At 40.9% G+C, this 12,733-nt stretch overlaps 2 protein-coding genes and 1 long non-coding RNA gene across 3 annotated transcripts; 2 read left to right on the top strand and 1 right to left on the bottom strand.

Annotated features, from left to right (window-relative positions):
* Positions 1-4,504: 4,504 nt before the first annotated feature.
* Positions 4,505-5,576, top strand: LOC113709356 (uncharacterized). The gene is made up of 4 exons (XR_003452655.2): positions 4,505-4,587; positions 4,720-4,812; positions 4,894-4,973; positions 5,546-5,576. It is a non-coding gene; the product is annotated as an uncharacterized lncRNA (long non-coding RNA).
* A 2,124-nt stretch (positions 5,577-7,700) lies between these two features.
* LOC140014683 (uncharacterized) lies at positions 7,701-9,152 on the bottom strand. The gene is made up of 3 exons (XM_072065773.1): positions 8,571-9,152; positions 8,294-8,401; positions 7,701-8,204 (listed from the first exon to the last, which is right to left on the bottom strand). The coding sequence occupies exons 1-3, from the start codon at positions 9,150-9,152 to the stop codon at positions 7,701-7,703; spliced, it is 1,194 nt and encodes a 397-aa protein (XP_071921874.1).
* A 1,244-nt stretch (positions 9,153-10,396) lies between these two features.
* On the top strand, positions 10,397-12,502 carry LOC140014684 (uncharacterized). The gene has a single exon (XM_072065774.1). The coding sequence runs from the start codon at positions 10,397-10,399 to the stop codon at positions 12,500-12,502; it is 2,106 nt and encodes a 701-aa protein (XP_071921875.1).
* The last annotated feature ends 231 nt before the right edge of the window (positions 12,503-12,733 follow it).

The following is a 12,733-nucleotide window of genomic DNA, read 5'->3' on the forward strand; positions in this document are numbered from 1 at the left end:
TTTGTGACAAAAAAAATTCATTTATCAAGCAATAAGAATAGGTCAAAAATGTTGAAGGATATATTGCACTGGCCTGCATCAGCGTCTATTACCATCAAAAGAGCTTCCCTTCTGATTTTGATTGTGTCCTTGTCTTAAAAGGCTAGATTTGCATTGCAGTCTTTTATTTAAAGAACATGGTGGGCAATCGCTAAGATCGTAACATGTTTTATAGGGTTAAAAACAAAAAAATCCCATGTGGTATACTTAATACACAGAAAAACTTCCCGTGGATTTAAAACATACAAAATGATATCTCATGTTTTGAACTAAATTGTAAAATAACAGAATTCATTAAACTTAACGGAATCCGATAAGTTTAACAGTCAAGACCGTCATTTTCATTAAGTTCAACGAATTCTGTTAGTTTACAATTTAGTTCAAAATATGAAGTGTCATTTTGTATGTTTTGAAACCACGAGGGGTTTTTCAGTGTATTGAGTATACTATATGGGGTTTTTTTTTGTTTTTAACCCATAATATATCTTTGGAAGAAAAACCTCTCATTAGAATCCTTAGATATATTAATTCATATATATGATTGAATAACCTAAACAAAAAAAAAATTCTATATTAGACCGAAATATTCAAACAAATTCTCATTTTTTTCTACTAAAGCAAATAAGACATGTAATAAGGTTGTCCTGGAATATACTTCTAAATAGTACTTCGTGACAAAAATGACAAATTGGTAAGATGTTAAAGATGTATGTAGTTGGTTGTATAATAAAGTAATAACAATTCATTTCAAACGTTATACATATTTTTCTACTAGGTCTTCTATTGATTTACATAACTTTTACTGCATGGCTTTTTTTTTAAAGTCAATTTCATGTTTTTGAACTTATTGTGATGATTCATATGGCCAATTTCAGATTCTACGGTGGGAGATTATTATATATTTTGTTCTAATTGTGACTATAACATTTTCTCATATAGGTTGAAGAAGTTGCTTCACTAAGCTGGCAGTGATGAGAGATTTGTCAAAAAGTTATGTGTCATTGGAACTCAATTTGTTGCATTAAGCTGTTATTGGTTACTTGTTAAGTGATTATACTGAACGCAATTTGTTTTCTTACTTACTATAGATGTAATTATTGGCAACGAATTTATCAGTTCTTAGTTTTATGTCTGCTTCTTGTTGATTCTTAGTGTGAACATTTTGATGTGAGTTTTATTTAGGGATAATTTCAGAAACTTCCTTTGAGGTTTTTAACAATTTCATTTAGCTCTCTCGAGGTTTTAAAATTACACATACCTCTCTTGTCATTTGAAATAACAATACTACCCTTAAATATATTAATGAAATTCCCTTGTTTGGTATACTTATACTTAGAATGATTTTTAAAATTATTTTTCATTGTTTTTCCTTCTTATTCCTTTTTATTTTAATTTTTTGCCAATAAAACTGTAGAATTACCACTATTACCTCTAGTTTCTATTGTAATAAAATGTCAAACTAGTGATTTTTTTTTATTAGTTAACTTTATATGTAATCCAATGTTTTTTGCTAATATTTGTTTCTATTTTTTGTTATTAAAATTAATAATAAATCAAAACAATGGCCCAAAACCGCTACTAAATTATGATAATCCCACTACTCGAAAAATTCATTCTGTAAATCAATTATTTGAACATTTTCTCTTCTATCTTATAAATCTAAATCCATAAGAAAATACTATCAAAAGTATACTGTCATAGTGATAAAATTATTATTATAGTTGTTTATCAAATAGTATATATGGACATGAAAAATTTGGCACTTTTTCCTTATAATTACACTAGATAATCTTATAATTGTGCAGGAAAATAAATTAAAACTCAATACACAAGGGCATTTTTGGATATTCATTTAAAATTTGACCAAGTCAATATAGTTTTAAGGTTTTGTTACTAAAACTATTAAATCAAGGGAGTAGGTGTAATTTTTCAAACCTCAAGGGAGCTCAATGAAATTGTCAGAAACCTCAGGGGAGGTTTCTGAAATTATCCCTTTTATTTAGTAAACTTTCTATACATTTTGATGATTTTTTTTTTTCTGTTTTTGCAACCTAGTACTGTACTTTATTGTTTTCTATTTGCTATAACTCATTGCCAGGTGTATCCCTACTTCTATTTGAAAATTTAACTATTTATAGTTGTATTTGTACTTATCAAGCTATTTACATAGCTTGGTGTATAATGTACATTTGGAAATAGTAAACTATCCTTTAACATATAATGCGGCCCGTGCATATTTGGTATATAATCCAATTGTGGCTCTTTTTGTGTTTTCGGATCCAGTGTCAACTGTGCTGGTTGATATCAAGTTTATGGCTTAAGCTTATCTATGATTTAACTAACATAATTAAAATGAACTAACAAAGTTGTTTTTTTTTTAAATCCACACCCTTTTTTTTTTTTGCTTCTTTTATTGAAAATCAACAGAGGAGAAAAGAGTACAGCATGCGCATTCAGCCAGGCAGCTATTAAGAGTACTGCCCTGAAGGCACTATTGCAAGCTGGCACCGTACAGATGAGAACTCCCTAGCGTCGAGGAGTACAGACGCTCATACCGCACTCGGCAGTTGCTGATGAGATGTGCAAAAGAAATCGGTCCCCCAACGCGAATTAGCCATCATGTCAGAGGAAGTATTAGCCTCCCGAAAGATGTGCGACACTGAAGAGGATAGCGAGGCTAAGAGATGGCGTATCTGACGCAGCGTGTTGCATAAAGGCCACTTCGACACCTTCCTTGATTGGATCAGCTGGACCAAAACCCGCAAATCAACTTCCACCACTACTACAAAAAGCACCTTTAGTCACACACTTAATATGACATTTTCCTAAAAGTGTCACAACAGCAAGTTAATGTAACATGCAGTAAGGAACGTCATTAAAGTGACAAAGAAAATGACCAGTACGATATCGTATCACTCTAACTTATCCAGATAGAAGTAAAAAATGAAAAACAAAAGCGGGAAAGATAATGGCGCTACACTTCAGCGCCATTTTTTTGGGGGAAATATTCTAACTACTCCAATGAATCCAATGTACTTTACTCTTTTTTCATCCCAGTGCTCTCTCCTAAAACCCTCAATCAAATAAACTCTCTGTAAAAAACCTAAATCCTTCACCCCTCTCACCACCGAATCCCTTGTTTCTTTCTCTTTCTTCCACCCGATTTTTAACTCTCTCCAATTTGAAGACAAACAGGTAAACCTTTAAGAAGGTAGCATAATCAACAACAGCATGGAGTTTTTAGCATGGAGTTTGAACGGGAATTGGTATCTGGGCTTTTAGCAACAGTGGAGCTACGGTGTTCATTGAAAATTATCATCTGAAGGAAGATTACTACCAGGTAACCTATACATTTTCAACAAAATTGATAGCTTTTTTTTATTACTTTATTTCTTCTCCGGGAACGCATGGGAAATGGGGTAGGAGCAAGTTGGGTGACGGAGGGTTAAGGATTTGGGGAAGACGAAATGGCAGGAAGAGTAGATGTGGATGGGAATCCGATAAAGCCGATGACAATTTGCATGATTGGCCTTTCGGCTTGAAGAATTCTTTCGCCTTTCGTCTGATAACCAGCAAAACAGAGACCACCTAATGGGGTTCTCCATTTCGTTACCTCCCTTTTGTTTCGAAATTTTTTGATCCTTCAACTCACTGAAATTAGAAAAAAAAAAGCAATTAATTGAGAGATTGATCTATGCTGAAGGGGCTCAAAGTAAACTATACATACTCTTCGTGCTCTCCGCCACTTCGTTCCTTTCCCAATTTTCCTTCCTTCTCTTCCTCTCTTCAGATCCATTTTTCTCTCTTGATCCAGCCATGGCCTCAATTACAGGATCCTTCACCTCCCTCTCTTGCTCACTCATGCCTAACCAGGCAGTCAACAAGGTCTCTAAATTGGGCTCGAGTATGTGGAGGACGCAATATGGCAGAATTAACAGAGTTTTTCAGTGTGTCTTGTTTTGCCCACATAATATTTGTTGTGGGGAAAACCCCACTTACCTAGTACCAGAATCATCCAGTTGGAATGGTATCACTGTTTTGAAAAAAAAAATCATGAAATGTATCATTTTGAATTTACTCATTTCCAATCTCATAGGCTACCTTTTGAGAACTAATAACTCGTTAAACTCAATTATAAGATTGTACTAATAGCAGTGAGGATTCTAAGGAGTCACTTTTAAATTTTTATTTCTAATTATTAACAGTTTCACTTTAGCATGGAGTGTGAGGTGGTGAAAGGGTAAAATTTTTAGGCCATATGATAGGTATATATAAGACACTTTTACTGCACGTATACAAATGTTCGTTTACCCTTTATTGATTAATATGCCTGGGTGAAGATTCAGTAGGAGCATGTTATAGCATGGCAAGTGCGCAAATGAATTGTAGTTGTTCACTCTATTCATTCCAAGTTTCATTTTTTTCAGTTTCTGAATTGGAAGATTAGCTTTCCTTTTTTGTAACTTCAGGCCTGTCACCGAGTATAATGAGATTGCAAACCACTTTGTTGATTGAATATACGTGCACTGCTACAATACCAGGTTACGGGTATTAATCCAACTTTTTATGAGATAGGCTTCAAATGTTTGCATATCTCACATGCCATTAGGCATGATTATGAAACATTTTTTTGGTTTCTGATGGTTCCTTCAATTGATCATTTTCATTTTCTTCCTATAGAAGTTGCAAGAAAATACCAGTACTTCAGTTAATGTGCCAAACTCAGGTTTCAACACTCCTGTGAAGGGTTACCAGCCTTCCCTATCAAATCAGGTAAGCTAGTTTATGTCAGAGTATTGTTATTTGGTTCTTTGATATATGTATTTACTGCCCAAATAATTTTTTGGTTTGCAGTTCTCTGGGCAATACATTGTTGATAGATTGGAGGGAGTTGAGAAATTGATTTTGGACTATTTGCAGCAGCCAGCATTGCTGTAAGAGATATTTAAATGCTGATCCTAGTAGAATGTCCCCCCCCCCAAACAACACACAAAAAGCTTGCATTGAATGAGTAGGCATGGATAAAGAAGGACAAAAGTTTACTCAAAATGTCTACGTTGCTATTGGTGTTATCAAAGTAATTGCTATTGTAGACTGGCCTGAGTTTATGGTACCTAACCACATAAAAGTGAAAGAGTTATATTTTTTCATTAGGAAAAAGTAGTTATGTAGAAGATGTGAACTTCTGATTTGATGCCTAATTAACACCATAGAAATTCAAATTATTTCATGCGTGCTGAACTTTAGAAATGATTAGAATTGCAATGTCGATCTGCTTTTGGCAAAGTCATTGTTTACGGTACGTGAGTGATAACAAAATCTTAACTAAGTCATTGAAAAAAAAAGTACTATGATATTATATTGTATGCTTCTTGGGTGAGTAGGGTATATTATATGTGTTTTCTTTCAGAAACAGACTTTTGGCTCCAAGATTGATTTTTTTTCCTTCTATCTGTGTTTTACTTTGGAGTTGACTTCTTGTAACTCAAGATCTCTAATGTCTCAGTGAAAGTGTGAAGGGGGCCTCACGCGATGAAGCATAGGTCATGTGTGATGCCAAGATTTGCATATGATGGCCAAAATGAAGTCTAGTTTGACCATTCTTACATTTTATAGAGTTCAATTTCCTTCCCCTTTCATGCGTAATAGTAATATTGAAAAATTGAAAAAGTTGGTATGCGTACTAGACATTAGAAACTTCTTTTTACTCAATAAGCTTCATATGTGATGATAAATTACTCATAACTGCTCAATAATTTTTTGACGTAAATGTTTTTTTTCTTTTTTTGAGTACTGACATCTCTTCTGCTTAATGCATACCACAACTATACGGGATCATGTTGTATCATTTTGTTCTGCCTCTTCAGGCTTCATTTTCATAATATAATATTCTTTTTGTGACTAAAAAAAAGTGGTTCTAAGTCAAGCTTATTCCATCAATGCGGTTTCAAGTTTGTAGCGGCCATCATCTTCGATTCCATCTAGTGAGCACGGATCGTTGATTCCCTTTCCACTTGAAGCAAATTGGAGTTGTTGGTAACCAAAATTATACATTAAGTTTCTGCTACTCTTAGGTTACCAATACATTAAAGTTTGTGGCAGTTATTTTCAGTTGGGTAGAACTTCTATTGCTGATTAGTTTGGTTGCTAATATTTTGTCAAAGTTCTCTATCTCAAATTGATATTGGCTGCATTATTGGACTAATTTTGAATTCCATAGACTGTTATTCTTTTGTGCCTACCATCTGTTTTATAGTTTGTGTGTTACAATCTGGAATTGAACTTTTGCTGTCTTTCCTTTTGATATTATTCTGTTTTGATACTTTTGGATTAGTTCTTATTACTCAAATGTCTAGAACACCTGGATATGTGAACATTCTGTTCTGATATGTCTAGAACACTTGGATTGGTGCTAACATTCTGTTTTGATACTTTTGGTATCTTTACTTTAGAAGATATTCCGTGAGTGATTTGTGGTTAGAAATTTGGATACTTGGATTCATGTGGTTAGAAATTTGGATCCAACTGTTGAAGTTGGTGACATACCTTTGGGATCACATTGGTGTGAAATTCATGTAAATGTGCCTGTGGAGAATGATGAAGAGCTAATGAGGCCATACCATAATTTTCTCAAGATTGGAGATGCAATTGGAGTAGCTATTGCTTGGCCAATAAACCTGGTAATCTTTTTATCTTATCTTTATCATTTGGTTAACTTAGTTTTTATTTATTTTCTAACATTAAAACTGTAAAAGAAGAGCTATAGATGTGATTGTAACTTCTATTTCTTGGTTTATGACACTTGTAGGTGATTCTTGAAGAAAACTAAAGGATTGTCCTTGGGTCAAATGCCTATTTTTTGAAGACATTGTCAATGCGTTTTTTGTTGAGTTCTTGTTGAACTATTGCTTCTTTGATATGTATTGGCAATGCTACTGTAATACTCATAACTTTTGAAAAATCTCTGAATTGGTATGTAATTTGTTGACATAGCAGCAATGTCAGTTGCTTGGATCGATGCAGTACTTTTGCACCATTTTGGCTACTTGTATTGCAGTGATTACTATGAAAATGTAAATCGCCTTGGTTTTCCTTTATAAGGTGGTAGTAATAACTTTATTATTCCAAAAATTAGAATCTATATTGTGTAGGCAGGATGAAATGTGATTCTGCTTTTGGGTATAAAACCTCGGATGGGATACAGGGCTAATGCAATATGATGTATTGACACTTAAAAGTGTCACCACTTCGAGTTTTGCGGTTCATAATATTCACAAAATTTCATGTTAACAAGTGTCAGAACAATCTAATCTAGTTACACCATGAAAGTGTCATAATATTTCATTCTACTTATACGGCAAATGTGTCATAATATTTTATTGTACTTACATAATAGAAGCGTCATGATAGATCCAATATATGACAGGCATCGAGTATCACTTTAGATTCATATAACCTTAACTGTTCTCTAGCATTTCTTGTCATTTAAAAGTGTCATTAAAACGATAAATAATAACGTTTATAAATGCCAATAGAACTACAAATTAGGACTCATATAACTGTCATTAACTTATAGTGACGCTGGAATGGACGACGTTTCTAGCAGAGCATCATTATAGATCAAACGTCATTACATCGAGCTATAATGACGCTTTTAAATGTCATAAAACGACATTTTTGTAGTAGTGCACCAGGAGACCTTGAACATGCTGTTCCTGGCAAAGCTGAAGACCCTGTAGTAATGCCAAGCTCTCTGCGGTGAGGACCTCCGTGTCACCAAACTCCTTGTAGAATGCAAACACAACCCGCCCACTTGAATCTCTAAGGATGCCATCCCCCGCCGCCCGCCCTTGGGATACACTGGCATCCGTATTCAATTTGAAGAAAAGAGGGGGTGGACGTTTCCACGACACTGCAACACAATACTGTTGACGATTGGGCCGGGCTGCCAGCTGCGCCAATGGGTCCTCTGCGTCGCCCCTAAAGTGTGTGGCCGAGAGAACACCCGTTGTGCCCAATTGCCCAATCATTTGGTCCACCATCTTAATCACACCGGAGGCGTCGAAGCGCATGCCCTCAAACCTCGCATTATTTCTAGCTTTCCATAGACACCATAGCACAATCAGCGGGGCCACTGTCTGGATGTGTCGCACCTTCCCCCCGGGCTAGAGGAAGACCATGACAGTAATATTGACGAGACAGACGAAAATGTGGAGTCGATAGTACCGAATCTCCTCCTAAAATAGCTCCATACCTGGACTGCAATCGTGCCCGTGATGAACAAGTGCCTCCACGACTCTTCATGCCGCCCATAGTAGAGGCAACGAGATACGATCGGGATTCCGACTCGCTTGAGCATCATCTCCAGAGGGAGAACATCCCGAACAAGTCGCCAAACAAAAAAAGGAAATTCTCAGCGGAACCACACCATTCCACACCACTCGATCGACGTGTGATGAATCCCGGCGTCGGTGTATCGAGTTCCATGCCCCTTTAAGTGAAAACTCGCCTGTTGACGTCCCCAACCAAACCATGCGGTCCTCCTGCTCCGGATAGATGTGGGCCTCGTGAAATAGCGCGATCACCCAATCAGGGACCCATTCCCTCAACCTATCTAGTTTCCAACCGTCATCGCCAAAGTACTCTGTCACCAACATATGAGGGGAGTCGACCATAGAAACAACGTCTGCCAGCGGTGAGTCCACGAGCCACCGATCGTACCAGAAATCAATAAACCCTTTCCCAATGCACCAGTGAATCTGTTGCTCGGCTCTCTCCCGCACCTGCTCTAGTCGCCGCCAAGACCAAGGGGGCCTCGGTACTTGCACTAAAGAGGGATGCCTGCCCCGTATATACTTAGCATGCATGAATTGTGCCCAAATAGACTCCCGTTGCTGCAACCTCCACAATAACTTACAAGCAAAAACTGAGCACATATCTTTGAAGGACCTTAGGCCTATTCCTTCCTCCTCCACTGGGTAACATAGCTTCTCCCATGCCACCCAATGAATACCTCTGGCCTCCCTCGACTTATTCCACAAGAAAGCATTACAGATCCTCCCCAACTTAGCGAAAATCGCCTTCGGAGGCTGCAAAACCTGTAGTAAGTACATAGGGACCGAGCTAAGAACATGTCTCAAGAATTAGAGGTTCTGAATTCAAATTTCCTTACCATGTCCTCTTCATTTCCTTGCTTCTTAAGTTTCATCCCTTTTCTACTGAAAGAAATGAAAAAAAATTACAAGAATGTTAGATTAACGATAATTTGGAATAATTATCAACTCTAGTAGGCATAAGCCCATAACAACATTTACTTTCATAATTGCACTTGTGACTTAATTCACCCAAGAAAGCTTAGCTATCACGTAACAAGTTTCTGAATATCTTTCCACAGTGAAATAGATTGAAAACAACTCAATTCATATTAATTGACCCTGAAAATTTGTTCATATTTGGTTGTGGGGAGTTGTAGTTGAAGTACACTGTTAACGACAAAACCAAATAGAAATTTACATTCATCCTGTGAGTCATAATTCATTCGGTTTCCTGAAATGAATAGCTACATATACTAGTTCAATTTTAATTGTCTTAGGTTTACAAAAGTAGCAAAATATCACAAAATTCATATAACAAATTACCTTAAAATCCAACAATTACACACTGTAGTGGGGCAAATCCACGCATGACACGTGCCAGATCGGTAAACCACACACGGCAGGTCGGCGGTAGATACCTCGAGGCTGGCAGGAGCCAGCTCGGCATAAGGGAGCCAGCTCGGCCGTGTCAAGGGCCTCCTATGATGGGCTTGATGGGCCGCCGCCTCCGAACATGTAGGGGCCGCCGCAGAAAACCCTAAGAAGACTCCGAACCCTAAGGGGACTTTGACTCCCATAAGGAAACTACAACTCATCCGGTCCTATATATACTACGCTACCAAGACTACACCAGGTACGCTGACACAAGTATTCTCTACTACTACTATACTCTCCGGCCAAACTGACTTAATCATCGGAGCTATTCCAGGGACTTTCGTCCCGCCTCCGTTCTTTCTTCTCAGGTCCCCTAGCTCGATTCGTCCTAGCAGGTCGGCCGCACCAGCACAGCTCGGACACGGTTTTTGGCAGTCGCATCAATTGGCGCCGTCTGTGGGAAACTAGTATTCTCTTTTTTCGCGAAAAACATGCCAAAGACTAGGTCGCAGAGGAATGCTGGCGGATCCAAGGGGACCGAGCGAAGTGGCCCCCAAAACCCCTCTCGGGGTCCCACACCCGGAGAAGGAGGGGCAGGGCCCTCACGAATCCCGCCTGAACAACTGGTTCAGACGGTGGCAGAAAACCTGCCCACCTTCGAGGCAATCATGGACTACCTCAAGGGGCAGTCGGAAGGTCATCAGGACAAGGAGACAAAGGTTCAGGGAGCAGATCAGTCCGAGTCCCGAACTGGAAGTCCCACCAAAACTGGGGCCAAGCGGGCACGCCGGGAGGTCACGCGTGAGCAAGTCGAGGTCATGGAGCCTTCTCACAAGAACTCCCGAACTGAACACCCGGAGCCCGTCCGGAGGCTCCCCAGGGGAGACCTCTCCCCCCGGAAAGAACGACAGCAGGTGCAGGACGAACTGGACCTACTTCTGGACCCGGAAGCGGACAGGTACATTGCTTCCCCCTTTGTGCTCGATATCAAGGAATACCAACTGCCTGCGAAGTTCAAAATTCCAAACATGAAACCTTACGACGCAACCACGGATCCGGAGGACCACCTGTTCGTGTTCATGACGCAGATGCGTTTACAAACCGCCGCGGATGCAGTCAGGTGCAAAACCTTCCCAATGTTCCTAGAAGGAAGGGCCCGGCAGTGGTTCCAGGGACTCCCCCCTAGGTCGATCAGTTCTTTCACTCAGCTCGCCCGGCAGTTCTCAGCACAGTTCGTTTCTTCGCGAGCCTACTCTAAAAGCACCGCTCACCTCATGACTATCCAACAGAAGCCCGAGGAGTCCTTGCGTGAGTACATGGTGCGCTTCAATAATGAGTCCCTCCAAGTTCGAGATCGCGACGACAAGGTGGTCATGGCCGCCTTCATCAATGGGCTGCGCAAGCAAAAGCTGTACACCGAGCTTGTGGAGAGACCTCCCAAGTCAGTTCGGGAGATGCTGGACCGAGCCCATGAGAAGGCCAACGCGGAGGAGGCCAATCGCCTTAAGAGTGCACAGGAAAAATTGAGGGATGACAAGCGCAGGAGGGGCGCTGACCAGGTGAGGGCGCGGCCTGACCAGGGAAGGAAGATTGCTTATGACCGTCTCCCCAGGAGCCGCCCAATGGGAGAGGACAAGTCTTGGACTGGCCTCACGGCACCTAGAGCTCGAGTACTCGCAGTGATGGAGCAGGAGGGGCTATCCCGACCTCCTCGGCCCTTGGCCGGGGACAAAAGCAGACGGGATCAAGGTCTGTATTGCGCCTATCACCGGGATGTGGGGCACGATACGGAGGATTGCCGTCACCTCAAGAAAGATATTGAAAAGCTGATCAAACGAGGCCATCTGGGGCAATTCGTACGAGAGGAACGAGCTGACCAACAACGGGGAAGGCCCAGGTCGGAACGTCCGAGTTACTTCCGGGACCGACCTCAGTTGCCCCGTGGCCGAACTCCCGAGCAAGAAATACAGAACCTGGCAGGGGTAATTAATACTATTGCCGGGGGACCTGCTGGCGGAGATAGCCATGCAGCTCGGCGGCACAATCGCCCACCTCCCACGGGGGAGAGCTCGGCCAAGCGATTGAAGATGTATGAGGAAATAATCTATGGACCTGAGGACGCAGTCCCTTTGGCCTCTAATAATCATGAAGCCATTGTAATAGAAGTCATCACCTGTAACTTCAAGGTAAGGAAGGTGTATATAGACAACGGGAGTGCCATAGACGTGCTTTATTATAAGACCTTCAAGGAGCTGCAGCTGGAGGATAGACAGCTCGTACCGGTTCGAACTCCGTTGATCGGCTTTGCTGGTCCTCCTGTGAGGCCGGAAGGGATGATCACTCTCCAGGTCACGGTGGGGGTGGCCCCGAGGTGCCGGACGATCCCGGTAAATTTCGCGGTGGTTAAGGAGCCGTCATCCTACAACATGATCCTGGGACGTCCCACGTTGAATGCCCTCCGGGCTGTTTGCTCTACCTTGCACCTCAGCATGAAATTCCCTACTTCTGATGGGGTGGCTGAGGTGCTGGGAGACCCAGAGGTGGCAAGGGCGTGTTATATTGCCACCCTCAAGGGTAAAGAAAAACTGGTAGCTCAGACAATTTGTCTGGAATCCTGGGAACCCCTGGAGAAGGGAGAAAGATTGGAGACAGACGAGGGATTGGCCGAGCTGCCTGTCCAGCCTGACCGACCTGAGCGCACAGTAAAGGTCGGCGCCGGCCTGGGTGAGCTGATCAGAAGTTCTTTGGAATCTCTCTTGGAGGAGTACGCTTAGATTTTTGCTTGGAGTGCTGATGACATGCCAGGAATCCCCACCGAGCTGGCAGTCCACAGGCTACATGTGGATCCCAACGTCCGGCCAGTAAAGCAGAAGAAGAGGAACTTCGCTTCTGAGCGAAAGGAGGTCGTCAAGAGCGAGGTGGGAAAGTTGCTGGAGGCTAAGATCATTAAGGAAGTCTACTTTCCGACCTGGCTGGCCAATCCGGTGCTGGTCAAGAAAGAAGAG

Source organism: Coffea arabica, chromosome 9e (assembly GCF_036785885.1).
Source record: "Coffea arabica cultivar ET-39 chromosome 9e, Coffea Arabica ET-39 HiFi, whole genome shotgun sequence".
Taxonomy (NCBI): Eukaryota; Viridiplantae; Streptophyta; class Magnoliopsida; order Gentianales; family Rubiaceae; genus Coffea; species Coffea arabica.